The sequence below is a fragment of the Balaenoptera borealis genome (assembly GCF_965194805.1).
Source record: "Balaenoptera borealis genome assembly, chromosome: 13".
NCBI classification, from domain to species: domain Eukaryota; kingdom Metazoa; phylum Chordata; class Mammalia; order Artiodactyla; family Balaenopteridae; genus Balaenoptera; species Balaenoptera borealis.
Genome location: NC_138870.1, coordinates 98,399,119 through 98,414,261, shown reverse-complemented (window position 1 = coordinate 98,414,261; position 15,143 = coordinate 98,399,119). Strand labels below are relative to the sequence as shown.

Sequence of the window (15,143 nt, the reverse complement as noted above, 5' to 3'; positions counted from 1 at the left end):
CAAGCAGAACTCTCCAAACGTGTAATGCCACCTGTGTGAAAAATGCTGTGCTCTTCACCGCTCAAGTATTCATGCAGTTTGAATGGCCACTTGAAAAGGGTTTAAGGAGCGGATTTCTGCCGAGGGTGGAAGCCCGAAAGTAGCAGCGACGGCAGCAGCCACCTCTCCGTGAGCACTTGCTGTGTGTGGTGGCAAAGTGGGGAAGCTGGGCTCGATCCAGCTTTGAATTCGAAGTCCTTAATTACTAAGCTGGAGGTTCTCAAACTTTTTAGTCTCAGGATCCCTTTATGATCTTAAAAGTTGAAGACCCCAAAGAGATTTGGTGTGGGTTATAGCTATTTACTACAATGGAAATCAGACCGAGAAATTCAAAAGATTTTAAAAGAACAAAAACCCATCACATGTTAACGTAAATATCTTTATTAAAAGTAACTATTTTTCAAAACAAAAAATTAGAAGAGTGGCATTGTTTTACATTTTTGCAAATCTCTTTTATATCCGACTTAGTAGAAGACAGCTGGATTCTCACCTCTGCTTCTTCATTCAATACGTTGCTTTGGTTGAAGGATATAAAGAAAAGCTGGCCTCGTACAGTCATGCAGTCGGAAAAGGAACTTTGCGAACCTCCTGAAAGGGTTTCTGGTACCCTCGGAATTCCTCAGCCCATACTTTGAGAACCACTGCAGTAAACTAACCTGCCTCTCAGTTAAAGACTATATAGCCATTGAATTAGTATTAGACCTGGCAGTTCTTTCCATGGCCAAGGCATTTTAAACAAACTGCAAAGGGTGGTGGTGGGGAAGGAAACTTGAATTCTCCTGTTAACTCAATTTAAATGACATCGATTTCCAACTTGAGTTCACAGATTACTCCTTTGGCAGCCAAGATTACTTATTAGATTTCTTCAAGTTTACTTTTCTAAACTAAGAAGAGAAAGCGACATGTCATACACAAAGTTAACATTTGTATAGTGTTCTTAACAGTTCACAAAGCCTCTTTCTGTGCCCACGTGACGCCATTTAGTCCTCGGCAGCCACTTTACAGAGGAAGAGCTCGGAGCAGAGAGGCGACTTGCCCAAGACTGCCATCAGTAGCCGGGCTGTGGACCAGGCTTCCTCGTGACCAAGAGACGCGCTCGCAGGACAACTCTGCTCTGGCTCTAACGAACAAACATCTCACTTTCAAAAGCTGGCTTTCCAACCTAGAAAGAGGGGTCCCTTTATGTTCACTTTTCTCACATACACAAGAGGCGGCATCTGTTCTAGAATCCAACTGGATTTTATTTGACACAGAATACAATATGGGTGCAGGAATAGCAAACTGAAAAGACAAAGCAGAAAAAACACGGTTCTATCTAATTTATAATTAAGTAACAGGAGGGCAAGTCATTAAATGGCTAATGAAACAGTTAGGCTTGACGGAAGAATTCTCTTTTTCTAGTGCCCATACCTGAAAGACAAGGTAAATTATTTAATTAATTCCTTAGTAATTTCCTGTTTGAGACTATAAAACCTGCTTAAATATATCCGCAAACTTGGTTAAAACTTTGAAAAGAAGTAAGTGACCACAAGTGTGTGCCAAGACCGGGTTACGACCCTGGTCTCTGCCCCTTTCATCTTACTGGCCCCTGTAACATCTTACTTATCTCCCCCTTCTTATGACGGTTCCGCCCCACCACGGACTCAGCTGCACCAGCCTGACTCCTTCCAGTTACCAGGCAGATGCCGGGCAGTAACCGGAAGGCGAGAGGGAGAAGTCAGGGCCGGTGGTTGTTAAAGGGAGCTCCACCTGTTTGCCCCAGGCAGTGGCTCAGACAGCATGAACTCTTGGCCTCCCCTACCTGTGGTGGCCTCTTCACCTCAACTCCAGTCCTCAGGCAAGTTTAGGGTAAGGCAAATACAGAAACCAGTAACTGAACAGCCTTCAATTTCAAAATCTATCATCAGTTCCAATTATAGCCCTGAGTCCACTCAGCACTGCAGAAAGAGAACTGTGGAGTGAAACTAGGTATGGATCTCAGGTCCTTTCTGATTTCCCCAGAAGCCAAAAGTTGGCTCTAGCAAGATTATAAACAAGGGCAGGAAATTTCTTCCACATATAAATGGATTTTTCTTCTTTTTAAAAAAATATTTATTTATTCACTCGTCTGCATCAGGTCTTAGTTGCGGCACACAGGATCTTCATTGCCGCGTGCAGAATCTTTACTTGTGGCACGCAAACTCTCAGTTGCGGCATGCGGGATCTAGTTCCCTGACCAGGGATCAAACCCAGGCCCCCTGCATTGGTAGCGTGGAGTCCTAGCCACTGGACCACCAGGGAAGTCCCTAAATGGATTTCTTGAACACAAAATCCTTCATTATTATCTTACTTAATAATCTTTTTTTTTTAAAAAATAATAATTTCTGTGTGTGTGTTTTTTTTTTTTTTTGGCTGTGTTGGGTCTTCATTTCTGTGCGAGGGCTTTCTCTAGTTGCGGCGAGCGGGGGCCACTCTTCATTGCGGTGCGCAGGCCTCTCACTGTCGCGGCCTCTCTTGTTGCGGAGCACAGGCTCCAGACGCGCAGGCTCAGTAGTTGTGGCTCACGGGCCCAGTTGCTCCGCGGCATGTGGGATCTTCCCAGACCAGGGCTCAAACCCATGTCCCCTGCATTGGCAGGCAGACTCTCAACCACTGTGCCACCAGGGAAGCCCCTTAATAATCTTTTGTTGTGGTTCTTTGTGGGCAGTTCACCTCTGATTAAAATACCTTGTTATATGGATGGAAACCAGGGCACTAGAACCCTGCATCACTGCTTCCATCATCCTGAAGGGCTACTAGATTCTTTAAGCACTTCACGTAAGAAATTCACTTACATATTGTCTAAAAAAGTCCTCACAGGGTAGAGCTCCAGTGTGTGTTAGTAGGCTGGAGAATAACACGGAAGTTGTCCGTCAGATTAAAGCATGCTGAAATTTGCTTCTTATGAATTTGTTTTCACAGTGCACTGATAACCATGGCCAGGCAGTCACCAGCTGGATACAGTGACAGTGTCAAAGCCCAACAGGAGGGTTCTTTACACCCCCCACTTCTTAGGCTCAGCCCCGGGCACATGTAATGGGCTACGTGAGACAGTTTTGGTCCAAGACGGAACCTGAAGCCTGTCCCAGGGCAGAGCCAATTACAAAGGCCTCTTGAGAACTTAGAACAGTGCTTCTGCCTTGACATGTATTACCTGTCATGGCTCCACTCAGAATGCAAGCTCCCCAAGGACAGGGAAGGACTGTCTCATACATTTTTATATCTTACACATTACTTAGCATATACTTTGCTGAAAGGAATGTGATGGTATGAAGATATTGAGTATTTGGCAGGTTTCTTAAAAAATGAACATGCATCTCACAAGACTTTCAAAATTCTTTACCAAAATAAATAATCAAGTCTAAAAAACAAAATAACTGTACCATTAAGTGATTTGTAAACATTTCACAAACTAAAGAACCCTATGTATTGGTTTTTAAACATAAGAATATTCTACTAGTCAAAACTCATATTTAAGTAAAAATCTCCCTTTTCATTAAAAATTTGATCAAGAAAATGACTGAAAATTCAACAGATAAAAGAGGGTTTCGCACAAAAATAGGCATAAAATATATAAAAAGTAGCCCAGTTTCACTGAAAATTTTAAAAAATGCAATTGAATACTAATTTTCACCTGTCAGTAGCTAAGATGGAGAAGTTTGATAACAGAACATTGGCAAGAAATGGAGACTGGAGCCTCCTGCTTCACTGTCTGTAGGGACTGTGAATTAGTACATATTCTTGGGAAAGGAAAATCTGACACTATCAAAAATAAAAACATACATACTCTTTAATCAGAAATTCCTTTTTTAGGAATTACTACTACAGATATAAAAAATTCTACATGTATATCCAAATACATTCAAGTACATATACAGGGACACTCGGGAAAGCCGCTAAGAAGCTGCTGCTGACAGTCACCTCCAGGAAAGAGATGAGAACAAGGTGAGACTCATCTTTTGTGGTATACTCTTTGACCACTTGAACTTTTGAAAATTTACATGTCATGTTTTATTTACATACTACTAACAGCCACGACAATAATGATTTAGTTGAGATAGCCATAAACGCTGTATCAGAATTAATCAGCATGAGATAAACCAATGAAACATGATAGGTGGATATAATTCTAGCCCAAAGCAAAGACACCTGACATTAGTTAGCCCCTGGAGCCTTATTACTGATGTGATTTTGGAAATATTTAATAGTTTGCAAATTCTCATATTTTTTACTTTCATAGAACCTGGATAGTTGGGAAAGTCTAGGCTGCAAGCTTCTAATGTGGATTCACCTATGCATTTTCCACATAGATGAGCCCTTGTCTAACTAACCAAAAGCTAGTTTATGAAAACAAGGCATGTTCCATGTCTCCATCTTCTAAGACTGTGCACCCTCCAGCTTGACGTGAGTCCAAGAATGATACTGACCACAAAGCCCAACCTTAAAACGTCAAAACATCCAGAGACACCTACTTTTGGAATTCCCACTCTCTGTTGTCCAACGGACACACCTGCCGTGTTTTGAGCCAGCGGGAGATGCAGTGGAAGTGAAAAGCATGCTGGAAGAAAAGATACATTTTATTAAAAATAATTCTGTGAAGGCTCAGCTCTCTCATGACAATACATCTCAAGGCAGTGGGGTAGTTACACACAGGGGCTGGAGAAGAGTGATGGAAGGCAACACACAATGGGAGACAAGAGGTCAACAACGGGTTACACCTTGGTTAGGTACGAGGCTAAGTCCAGTGAAACATGTCAGAAACGTCATTCCTACAAAAGGAAGAATGCATTTAGGAAGTATGGCGGTGTTCTAGCAGTGAGCTCTCTTTCCCTAAGGGAAGATGGAGCGGGGCTTCCTGGTCCTATGCGGCCTGTAGGGGAGGCTTACGCTACTGGGACTCACGCAGGGAGGCCCTTGATCACACTCTGATCACACTCGGATTTCAAACATTCCCCCTTCTTGGTCCCCAGCTGCCCTCCCCACCCTGGAGAAGGGAACCCCAGGAGCAGAGGCATCTACTCAGTGTGGGGAGTGCACCACCCCTGCCACCCACCCAGAGCTGAGAGGGGCACTTCCCTGACCTTCCACACCCAGCTCAACTCTTTCCGAAGGACTTGATTTCCCGATTTGTTTATAGGTGTACTGATATGACAACAGCCTGGTACTCAATGAGCCTTTACTGGGTGAGAGACTGTGTCTTAAAAAGGAATGAGATAAAAAATTAGGGTAAAAGCAAGTATTACGATGGGCACACCGCACGCAAACAGCTGAAAGAGCGTCGAAGGGCTTATTCCATGATCAAGACAGGAAGTAAAAGGGCAAAAGTACCAAGACTACTGGGAACTGACAGGGAGCGAGGAGTTGGCCTTCGGATATGGGGAGAAGGAAAGCCCGTGCGCAGTTTTTTGGTACGAGTTAATGACGTGCAGACGCTAACCACAGCACCTCTGCAATGGATGTCTGTTTATCCTCCGCCCCTGCTCGTGTGAGCAGCGAACTCGGACGGAACAACAAGAGTCCCCTCACCTGAGCCATGATGGGTCGGCTGAGTGGGGACAGGGGAGAAATGCTGACACCCCAACACACCATGAAAGCTTTGGCAGGCTTGGCTTAATAACAGCCCTTAACTCTGGTCAGCGTGTCCCCCCAAACATACATGGAACTTAAGAATCATAATGTGGATTATCATCTGTGAATTGTCTTTGCACAAAGACAGAAAGAGAATTCAGTGACAAACACTAGAGTCCACGGCTAGTGCACTGGGGTTACTCAACAGGAAAAAGACTCTCCCAGAGCAGTGGCCCCTTGCAAGACCCCTTTCCTCCTGATGCTCACACAACTCATTATTTCTGAAAAAGAGAAAAAACAAAATTTCCAAAAGGCAGAAAGCGGAGGCATTTTTCTCAATCCCCAGGCGGTGGGGACAGGCTCACGTAAGGGCGTTCAGGACACCCTTCTCCACCTCCCAGCTGCCCCGACAGGCACCTTGCAGCAGTACAGGGTCCTGTACTCCCCAGCCACCTCCGAAGACGGAGGGAAAGACGGGCTGCAAATGAGGCTGCAGGGCTGGTGACAGCATCCCGGAATGTCCCTGTTCCCAGCTTTCTTCCTGTTAACCATCTAAGACATATTAATGAGTATACTGAGCAGTCTCAGAATACACTTCCGGGTGCTTCACACTTTGCAGGCGGTCTGTGAACATCTACTACCTCACTGGAGCCTCCAGCAACCCAGGCGAGCAAGCATGACGGCTAGTATTATCTTCATTTTACAGACAGGAAACTGAAACCCAGAAGAGTTAAGTGACTTGCCTAATTCATAGAGCAGGTTAGTAGAAGACCCAGCACTAGAACCTGGGACTAGTCCAAAGGTTTCAGGCACACCTGCTGGCTCTTCTTGGTGGCAGGCTCTCTGAGCTTGACTCTCCCGAGCTGAATTTAAGGGGAAGCTCACTCCTTTTCCTTCCACCACAAATGACAAGGTTCTTAGTATACGCCTGGATGCCAGGGAGAGCAAAGGGACCGATAAGCTTTATTCTTTATCCCCATAAATGATAAACACTGTCCCTTGGCCAGGGGCTACTGTGAAACTGTCGAAGGGCCCGACAGCATGGAGAAGGTGCCCCACAAGGTGTGGGCTGGGAGGAGAGCCTCAACCCGAGGGAGAAAAGTACTGATAGCTCTCTCTTCAGGAACTACAGCCACCCCAAATTTTATTTATTTATATTTATTAACAAAGACGCTTACTGCGTGCAGGAGGTGTTCTAAGCAGTTTTTTTTTTTTTTTTTGAGCAGAGAAAGGTTTACTGCAGGGGCATGCAAGGAGATAGGTGGCTCATGTCCCAAAAAACCCCCAACTCCTCTAAGCACTTTTTAACATAAAATCACCTCATTGTGATTGTGACACTATGCAATCTACTATCAGCTCCATTTCATACGAGGCTTAGAGAGGCCAATACCTTGCCCAAAGTCACCTAGCAAGTAAGTCCCAGAGACAGGGAATGATGGTCTGACTCCAGAGTCTGACTTCTTAGGCCTGTGTCATGCTGGGAGCCCTCTGTCCCCTGGGCACAGGACGCCCGGACAGGACAATTTTAGCTCCTATGACGGGGACTACATGTCTGTAAGGATGAATTTTTAACACGTGCTGGAAATAACATATTTGATGCCTATTATCCTTCACAGCTGTCACTCCCTGGAAGGCTGTACATTCAGTCCAGAGATGCTGCACAAAACATTTCTGGCATGAGCCACATTAAAAAAAACCCCAAATCCTAACTTAGTACATTTGCCACACCTAAAACACACACACACACACACACACACACACACACACACACACACACACACACACACGGACACTCAATTTATTCACCTTAGTTCCGCAAGACACCTAGCCTTTTAAAAATGTGTTACGAAAGTAAAGATTTCCACTAACAGAATATTCCAAAGACTGTGCCATAGGCTTTGAAGGCAATTCCCAAGGATGAATCCCCAAAATGTTGCTGACAAAAGTTGGTACACTTTATAATTAAGACAAACTATTGTCTCTGCAATAACTAATAATTTTTACCCTATAACAGGTGAACAGTACGATGCTTTTAAATCTTTTTTTTTTTTTTTTTTTTTAAATATTTGTGTACCTTTTGGGAGAAAAGTGGGCTAGTCATTTTTTTCCTAGTTAGTTTCAAGACTGGCAAAGCAGGAAAAGCGGTACTATGTTTACAAGCCATGCTGATAGGGAAAGATGTTTCCTTACGTTACAGACTCCCCACGCAACGGTGCACTCTTCGGAAGTAGCAGACGCCTGGTTGGCTTGACACTCTATGCCTGTGGGAACAAGAGCAACAACCTTTTCACCTACAGCTGCCCTACCTGCACGATGACACAATGACACGACTGGGGGTGGGGGCGGGGGTTGGTGGTGATGGCATAAACATGAACAAAATCTCAAGTGGTTAATTAGTCATAATTTTTTTTTAATGAATGTGGAAAGGGGTGAAGAATAGAGAAGGCAGAGATATGACTTAACAGCATGCTTTGCAATGAATCCCTCCCCTTGTTCAAAAACAGAGTAACGAAGGGAAGAGCACTTTTTAACTCTGAACATAACCTGACTTGTCCAAATGACAGTGATTCCTCCTAATCTGGTAAATTTAGTAAATTCTTAAAGCCACCTCATAACTCTTACTGTTCTGAGGACTGGCATCTCTATTCTTGGTGAATGCTTCCTCTCAGGCCCTTACGACACCCAGGTTTGCCACATGAAAGCCTAGCTGGGGGACAAGCTCTAGTCCCTAAAGGAGTCAGGCAGACATATGGATCTGGGACAGAGCAAGTAAAAGGGGGTGAAGAGGCCTGTGGCGAAGTGCAGTGTACGCTCTGCATGAGGATGTCAAAACTCAGGTCCTTAAAACACCGTCAACACAGCAGATCTGTGAGGCCAACGGGTTAGAGGAGACTCGGGGCTACCACTTAGCAACACTTATTGCCCCTGAGGTGATTCTCACTGGTGAATGGAGCAAATTACTGCAAATGTATCCAAATATCAATTTCACAGAGGGGGAAGGGAGGGAACTGAAATAGAATAAAAAATCTGACTGAGATCCAGAAAGGATGAGTAAAGCTCTATTGGGGATAAATATTCAACGAACAAGAATTACTAATGTGTAATTTGCTTTCTCTGAAGGTGGTAACTAAATGGAGTCTCCCTTCTGAAGAACAAAAAGCTTCAGGAAAGACTATTTAATAGGAGACAATTACTTCAAACTTCCATAGGCGGAAAACAGTAAGATTGTACGAAAGTAATGCTGAGATGTTAACGCATACATTTGGTCTTAGGGGAAGAGATATACCATAATGCCTTTTCCCCCACCCTTCAAAAATATGAAAGGCAAAGGATCTGAAATCACAGAAGTTGCTTATGCTACCCAGATTCACACTACAAAGAGAATAACTGGTTTTCCTTCTGATAAAAGTGGAGAATCTAGGGCCTATGCCATATATTCAAGAATGTATGGGGGCTGTGAATGCACCCAATTCAAAGAGATGGCAGAGAAGATAAAATCTGATGTCCTTCAAGTTGGATCCTCTCACTTAGATGAGGACTATGTATTAAGAAATTAGCTAAGCAAGAGGCACAATTATTATTATTATTTAAGTAAATAATGAAACTGTTTCAAGGTACATTATCATGTTTAAATTTTTCTAGGTCTACGTATTTTTAAGGGGCTGTTGTTCTATGCCTAGCGCAAAGTAGGCTCTCAGTACCTGAATAAGCAAACAAAAAACACTTCTATAAATAGAGAGAGAATGGGGGCCAAATGTACAGTTATTCTTATCAGAAAACTCCTAACAAAGAACAAAAAGATACTGTACAGCACAGGGAATATAGCAACTATTTTATAATAACTTTAAAGGGAGTATAATCTATAAAAGCATTCAATCACTATGTTGTACACCTGAAATTAATATTGTAAATCAACTATACTTTAATAATAATAAGAAAAGATGAGAAATAGGATTGCAATACAGAACGTCAGATAAAAGGGGATAAGGCATGAAAAATTACTAAATACAAGTGTAAAATGTTCTCAAAGATAAAATGTTTTCAAGCTTTTGGTCCAGAGGCTGAGCATTGGGGTTTAGTCGTTTGTTTAAACAGGGGAAGGAACTGTTCTCTGTCAGCCTAGAGCAGACAAAAGAGCAGCACACAACAGGTTCCTATCAGACCCCTGCAAAGGCAGAAGTTTATTTTATGTGACTTATAAAGCTCGAGGACTTTTATACTTCAATACAAGAGCGTTACAACCAGAGGACTGCTAAGGAAGCAATGGCTTCTTCTTGGAAGTGAAGAGATTTCACACTTTGAAAATATTGATGGACCTGTGGTTTTAGGAAAAGACTAACTTACGGGCAGAGGCTGGGTCTAAGCCCTTCTGGATGCCCCCTTCATCTGGAACAAGATTACCTGAGGCAATGGAGAAAATTACACCTAGCAGATTGTGTTCTTTAAAAGAACCAAGAAATAGGGCAATGCAAAATAAGTATGAAGCTATAGTAGGAGAGATAGTATCAATTTGGATTCCAAAGAGGAAGTCTTCAGACCAAGAGTGCTTTGTAGGTGAGTTCAACTGGAGCACAGCCATAATCACTCGTTTATTTACGGCTCTGTATACAATTATTCATTTAATGCCAGACCAGAATTTATTAGAAAATGGCCACTGCTATATCAAGATTCTTATTTTCATCTTTAACAAAAGTGTCTTTTTACAAGCATCATAATTCATCTATTTTTGAAAGGAAGACAAGCCCAGTTGCAGCAACCAGATTTCTCTTTAGTGTCTGTAATAAACAGAAGGGTATGTTCCATAAGGGTAAAGACTTGATCTCAGGTCTTTTATCCTAGACCTTGCAAAATGCCCAGGATATAAATATTCATCAAATGAACATAAGACATGACTTGAAAATACTCTGTTTGTTATAGGAATTCAGTGTTCTACTTCTACATCTGACATTTAAAATATATGATAAAGCAGGTGGCTAACTAAAAGCCCACGCTGACCCCTCAAGTGTTCAACACTAAGAGAAGACAGAATATCAGTGGCCTTTGTCTGTCACCATCTTCCCAAGAAGTGCATTCTCTTGCATCCAGAGAGACACACAATGACTTAAATACAGAGGTTAAAAACAAGTCAGGATTACAGAAAAGAGCCCCAAGAAAGTAAAATTTTCTCTGGGCACAACTCCTTGTGAAAACGCACAGCAAGGAATTGGCAAGCACGTAATCAAAAACCCCACCCTAGCACATTTAACACTGTGCATGTGTTTTTCTGTGATGGGTTCCTTCTCTCTACATTAAACATCATGGTAGCTGCTGATCTGCTTTGACTGTTGTGTGAAAAGGTAAACAGGGTCAAAACTCAAAGAAACCAAGGGCAGTAAACTACCAACACATGCCATGATTGTTTTCCCACACAAAATATTTGATTTGTGCTTTCCAAGTTGCAATGACCACAGACTAGTCTCCTATTTTGTGTTTTTATTATTTACTGAGCAAATATCTAGTGAGAACCTATTATAGTTTCTCACTAGATATAGTAGTATTAGAGTACGAGACACTATGCTAGATGCTAGAAACACATCAGTAAATAACATGGAATTATAGAGAACCAACTAAATTAAATGACTGCTACAAAGGAAACTATAGGATGTCTTGGAAATATTTAACAGAACTGTCATAGCTTGTGTTTGTGTGTATGTAAGTATGGTCAGGGAAAACATCTTTGAGCAAGTTCAAGGTGAGATCTGAAGACCAACTATGGGTTAGTTCTACATTGCCCAATAAAGTAGCCACTGGCCACATGTGAGAATTGAGCACATGAAATGTGGCTAGTCTGAAATGAGCTTCTCTGGAAGTGTGAAATACACTTTGAAGACTTAGTACAAAAGAAAAAAAAAAAAGTAAAATATTTCACTTTAAAATATTGATTACACGTTGAAATAAAAATATTTTGGATATAGTAGGATAAATAAAATACAAATCATCTGTTTCTTTTAACTTTGTTAATATGAGTACTAGAAAACTTTAAATTACGTTATTTGCTCACAACTGAGGCTTACATTTAGATTAGACAGTGCTGCATTAGACAAAGATAGGGGGAGAAGAGGTGAAGAACATTTCCGCAGAGGGAACAGGATATGTAAGGGCTCTAAACAAGAGCATGGACACTTGAAGAATGGAAAGAAAGTCAGAGGAGCCACCAGAGTAAGCAGGAGAGTGGCTCAAGATAAAGCTGAAGAGGCAGGTAAGTCATTTAAAAATTAAGTTATAATTTCAATTCTAGAAAGTTGCAATTTCTTTGCCCTATTCCTGACCTCAGTAACAAACCATTTTAGTACCTGGATGAAATAGTAACTGGATGAATAGTGACTGCCCCTGGTGTGATCAACATTCTTGCCCCTATTACGACAAGGATACTAAGTCCATCAACAGCTATAATCAAACCTACTATGTGTTGACCACTATGTGTAATGAAATATGTGGAAATTTAAATTAAATTTCTTTACAGCAATTAACTGCCTATTTAGATGTCGGCAGTGATGTCCCCTTAACTACACTTGGGCTAACGCTGAAAATCCACACACAGGCTTCTTTTCTTCATAAATCCCCAGCAAAAACTAGTTCTAACACAACATTTTAGCTCAAAGTTATTTTTCTTTCTTTCACTATTTTTGCCTTTGAGTCTGGTTACAAGATGGGAAACAGAGAGGATATAATCAATAGTACCTCTGTGTCCACAATTCATTCTAAAGGTGGCCTTGCCATCTTTAGATTGAGTAGGTTTATTCTGAGAGAGGGGTATGCCTGCAGGACATCATAAAAAACTACTTTATTTCAAACATGCCAATGGACTAGATGCAGAAGACCCCAGGTGCTCTGACTGTACTTTATATCTCCTTGTGAAGAAGAAAACTGGTCACATCAGGATGGCCGCAATCTCTGTAACCTTCTCAACTTCCTCCCATCCTCCTCCAATTACTTACAAAGATCCATAATGTGGTTCCGGCAGATGGCACAGTTATCAACCACAATATCCCAGGCCCAGAGGGCTACCGCATTCCACTGCAAAGAGAAAAAGGGGGAACAATGCACTCTACTCTCCTTGTAACACAAGCATAGACACACATAGAACACACACACGACACTCTAGGATTTCAGGCTGCAGTTATCATCTTTTTGGCCACAAGGACCACTAAACAAAAGAGCTTCTAGAGGTTACATTACTCTTATTTATTGTATCAGAGAGCAAGAGTAACCTACACGTACGCTCACCCATTCTCCACACAGCTGAGTATATAAATACAGAAATGAATGTCATCTTTTAATTTTATTTTTTCCTACAGTTTAGTCAGCCATATCAATGCAAACAAATCAGGAATAATTTATAAGTGCCTGTTTTAGGTCTAATAATCACAAACTTGAATTACTGTGCAGGTTCTCCTGGCAGTTGCAGAAGAGCTCAATTTCTGCATAAAAAAATATCTGCTCTTCAAGGCGACTTTGGAAGCAGGAATGGGGAGGTCGAAAACAAGGAACAGAATGAACTAAGATGATGATTGGATCATAAAACGGGTAATCGTGGGATAAGCTGGATAACTAAGTACCCAGTGTCAATACACAGAACAAGGTCATCACTTAAATCTTACAAGATAACTGCACAACAAACTCTAAAATTCACTAGGATTTTGTTTAGTTCCTATCTTCAAATAAACTGTTTTCAACTTTTACATGCTCAGACTCTTATATTCAGTTAAGATAATTTCCATAAGAGTTTACCTAAAAGTAGTATTTAAGTAACTCAACCCTCTGGCTTCTGCAATTATAAATATTCCCAAACTCCCTTTCATCCACGAATTTGGTGCTACTTCTCAAATCTTCATCTCTTTCAAGCCTAATTCTCAGTGTCTAGTAACTTCTTCAGCACTTTTCACCCTACAGCTTCAACTTGGAGGAAAAAAATCCTACTTCTATTCTTCAACATGGCTGCTGGCTCTAACTGAGCATGCAGGGCCCACAACGAAACACCAAAAAGCACTAGGAGGGGGAATATTGTCAGGGTTTAGCCGGATGTTCCAGGAATAACATCTTCCCTATTTCAGGTCTTCATTTTGTACAGATCTGTTTTATCTTAGGTGGGAATCGGCACTTTTCTCCCAAACTGCTGGCAAACAACTATAAGGCATTTCATGCAAAAAGACACGTCCCACATTTCTGCTTTCCCACTTTTACCAGGTCGTTCGCAACTAGTACTCAACCCTCCCTAAATGACACAAGATTTGGGCTCGCATTTTCTTTTTAACAAATTCCACCATTTTTTTTTTTTTTTTTGGACAGCGGGATTCTGAATATGACCACAGGACTGGTGCGGCTGTGTGACAAACCAACAGACCTCTCAGAAGAGCCAAGAGTTACACTCGAGACACTTTAACTTGGCAGGGGCGAGGACCAGAGAGGGCTAATGGAGGCCTCGATTAGGCGAGGACCGGGTCGGGGTCCCTCACAGGGACCCCCAAGCTTCGGACAGGAACGGGGCACGGAGATCGCCAGCCCGGGTCCTCAGAGGCCTCCAAAGCGGTAGGACCTCCGGTTCCCGGCTTTCGCCACACCGCCCCATCCTCCACCCACCGCAGCTCTCCGACTCCCCCTTCCTCCCACCCCACCCTCTCCTTCCCCACCCCTCCACCACTCCAGTGACAGCTCAGGCGCTTGGCTCCTGCAGCCAAGCCGCAATCCCGCGTATCTCAATAAGCACCTCCGTGATTGGCCCCTCAGCCTCCTAACGAAACCAACACTGCCACTGACAGTGGGCGGCAGTCACGCCGATCAACCCTAAAACCCGCCCCCCGGCTTCCTTTCGTGGTACCCTGTCCCAGGAACGCCCTGAAGTGAAGCCCTTTCCTCCTCGCCTTGGTCATCCTCGGGCCTGCCAGCCAGATCCACGCCTCTCTAGCTTCCCTGAGGAAGGCGCTGGCGAGACCCAACCTTTTTCACTTCAAAGCGCTTCTTGCCCGCGCCGCTGTTCGTGCCGCTCGGGGTATCCACATCCATCGCTGCCGCCATTTTGGAAACACACGCTCCGTCGCCCGGCTACTGCGCCTGCGCGTCAGCGCACGCCTCGCTCCCCCTCCCGCCCCGGCACCTCCTCCCGCGCCCCACCCCTCACTGGCGCGCGAGGGGCAGGTGGGGGCGGAGCATGTGGCCACGCCTCTTAAAGGCGCTGGCGCTGTCCTCCCCCAACCCCCACCTACCCAGCGTTGGCGGAGAGGAGGCGGTGGCCCGAGCGCCTGGGGCGGGGCCGGGCGGGGCCGGGCCGAAGTGAGCGAGCAGGGTGGAAACGTTCGAAAGGGCTCGTTTTCGTCGCCCTCCCCCGGGAAGCCCCCGGCCACACTCCCTCAGCTGGGGCGGCGGCTGCTTCCTCCGCTTGGGCCGCGACCTGCAGCACCGGCCCCGCCTCGCCTTCCCCGGCGCCGCGGAGCTCCGGCTCGCGGGTCCTTGTCGCGTTCTTCTGGGGAAGGGGCGAGGGT

At 43.8% G+C, this 15,143-nt stretch overlaps 1 protein-coding gene across 5 annotated transcripts; it reads right to left on the bottom strand.

Moving 5' to 3' along the window:
* Positions 1–404: 404 nt before the first annotated feature.
* On the bottom strand, positions 405–14,761 carry RBX1 (ring-box 1; the record flags this gene model as incomplete). Of its 5 annotated transcripts, none has more annotated exons than XM_082350120.1 (5): positions 14,602–14,760; positions 12,603–12,681; positions 7,816–7,886; positions 4,530–4,615; positions 405–1,449 (listed from the first exon to the last, which is right to left on the bottom strand). In XM_082350120.1, exons 1-5 carry the CDS (start codon positions 14,677–14,679, stop codon positions 1,437–1,439), a joined length of 327 nt encoding a protein of 108 aa, XP_082206246.1. In that variant the 5' UTR covers positions 14,680–14,760. The 5 variants fall into 5 exon arrangements, with proteins under 5 accessions (XP_082206246.1, XP_082206249.1, XP_082206247.1 ...); XM_082350123.1 differs by having other exon boundaries at positions 14,526–14,666; XM_082350121.1 differs by lacking the exon at positions 7,816–7,886 and having other exon boundaries at positions 14,602–14,761.
* Positions 14,762–15,143: the final 382 nt, after the last annotated feature.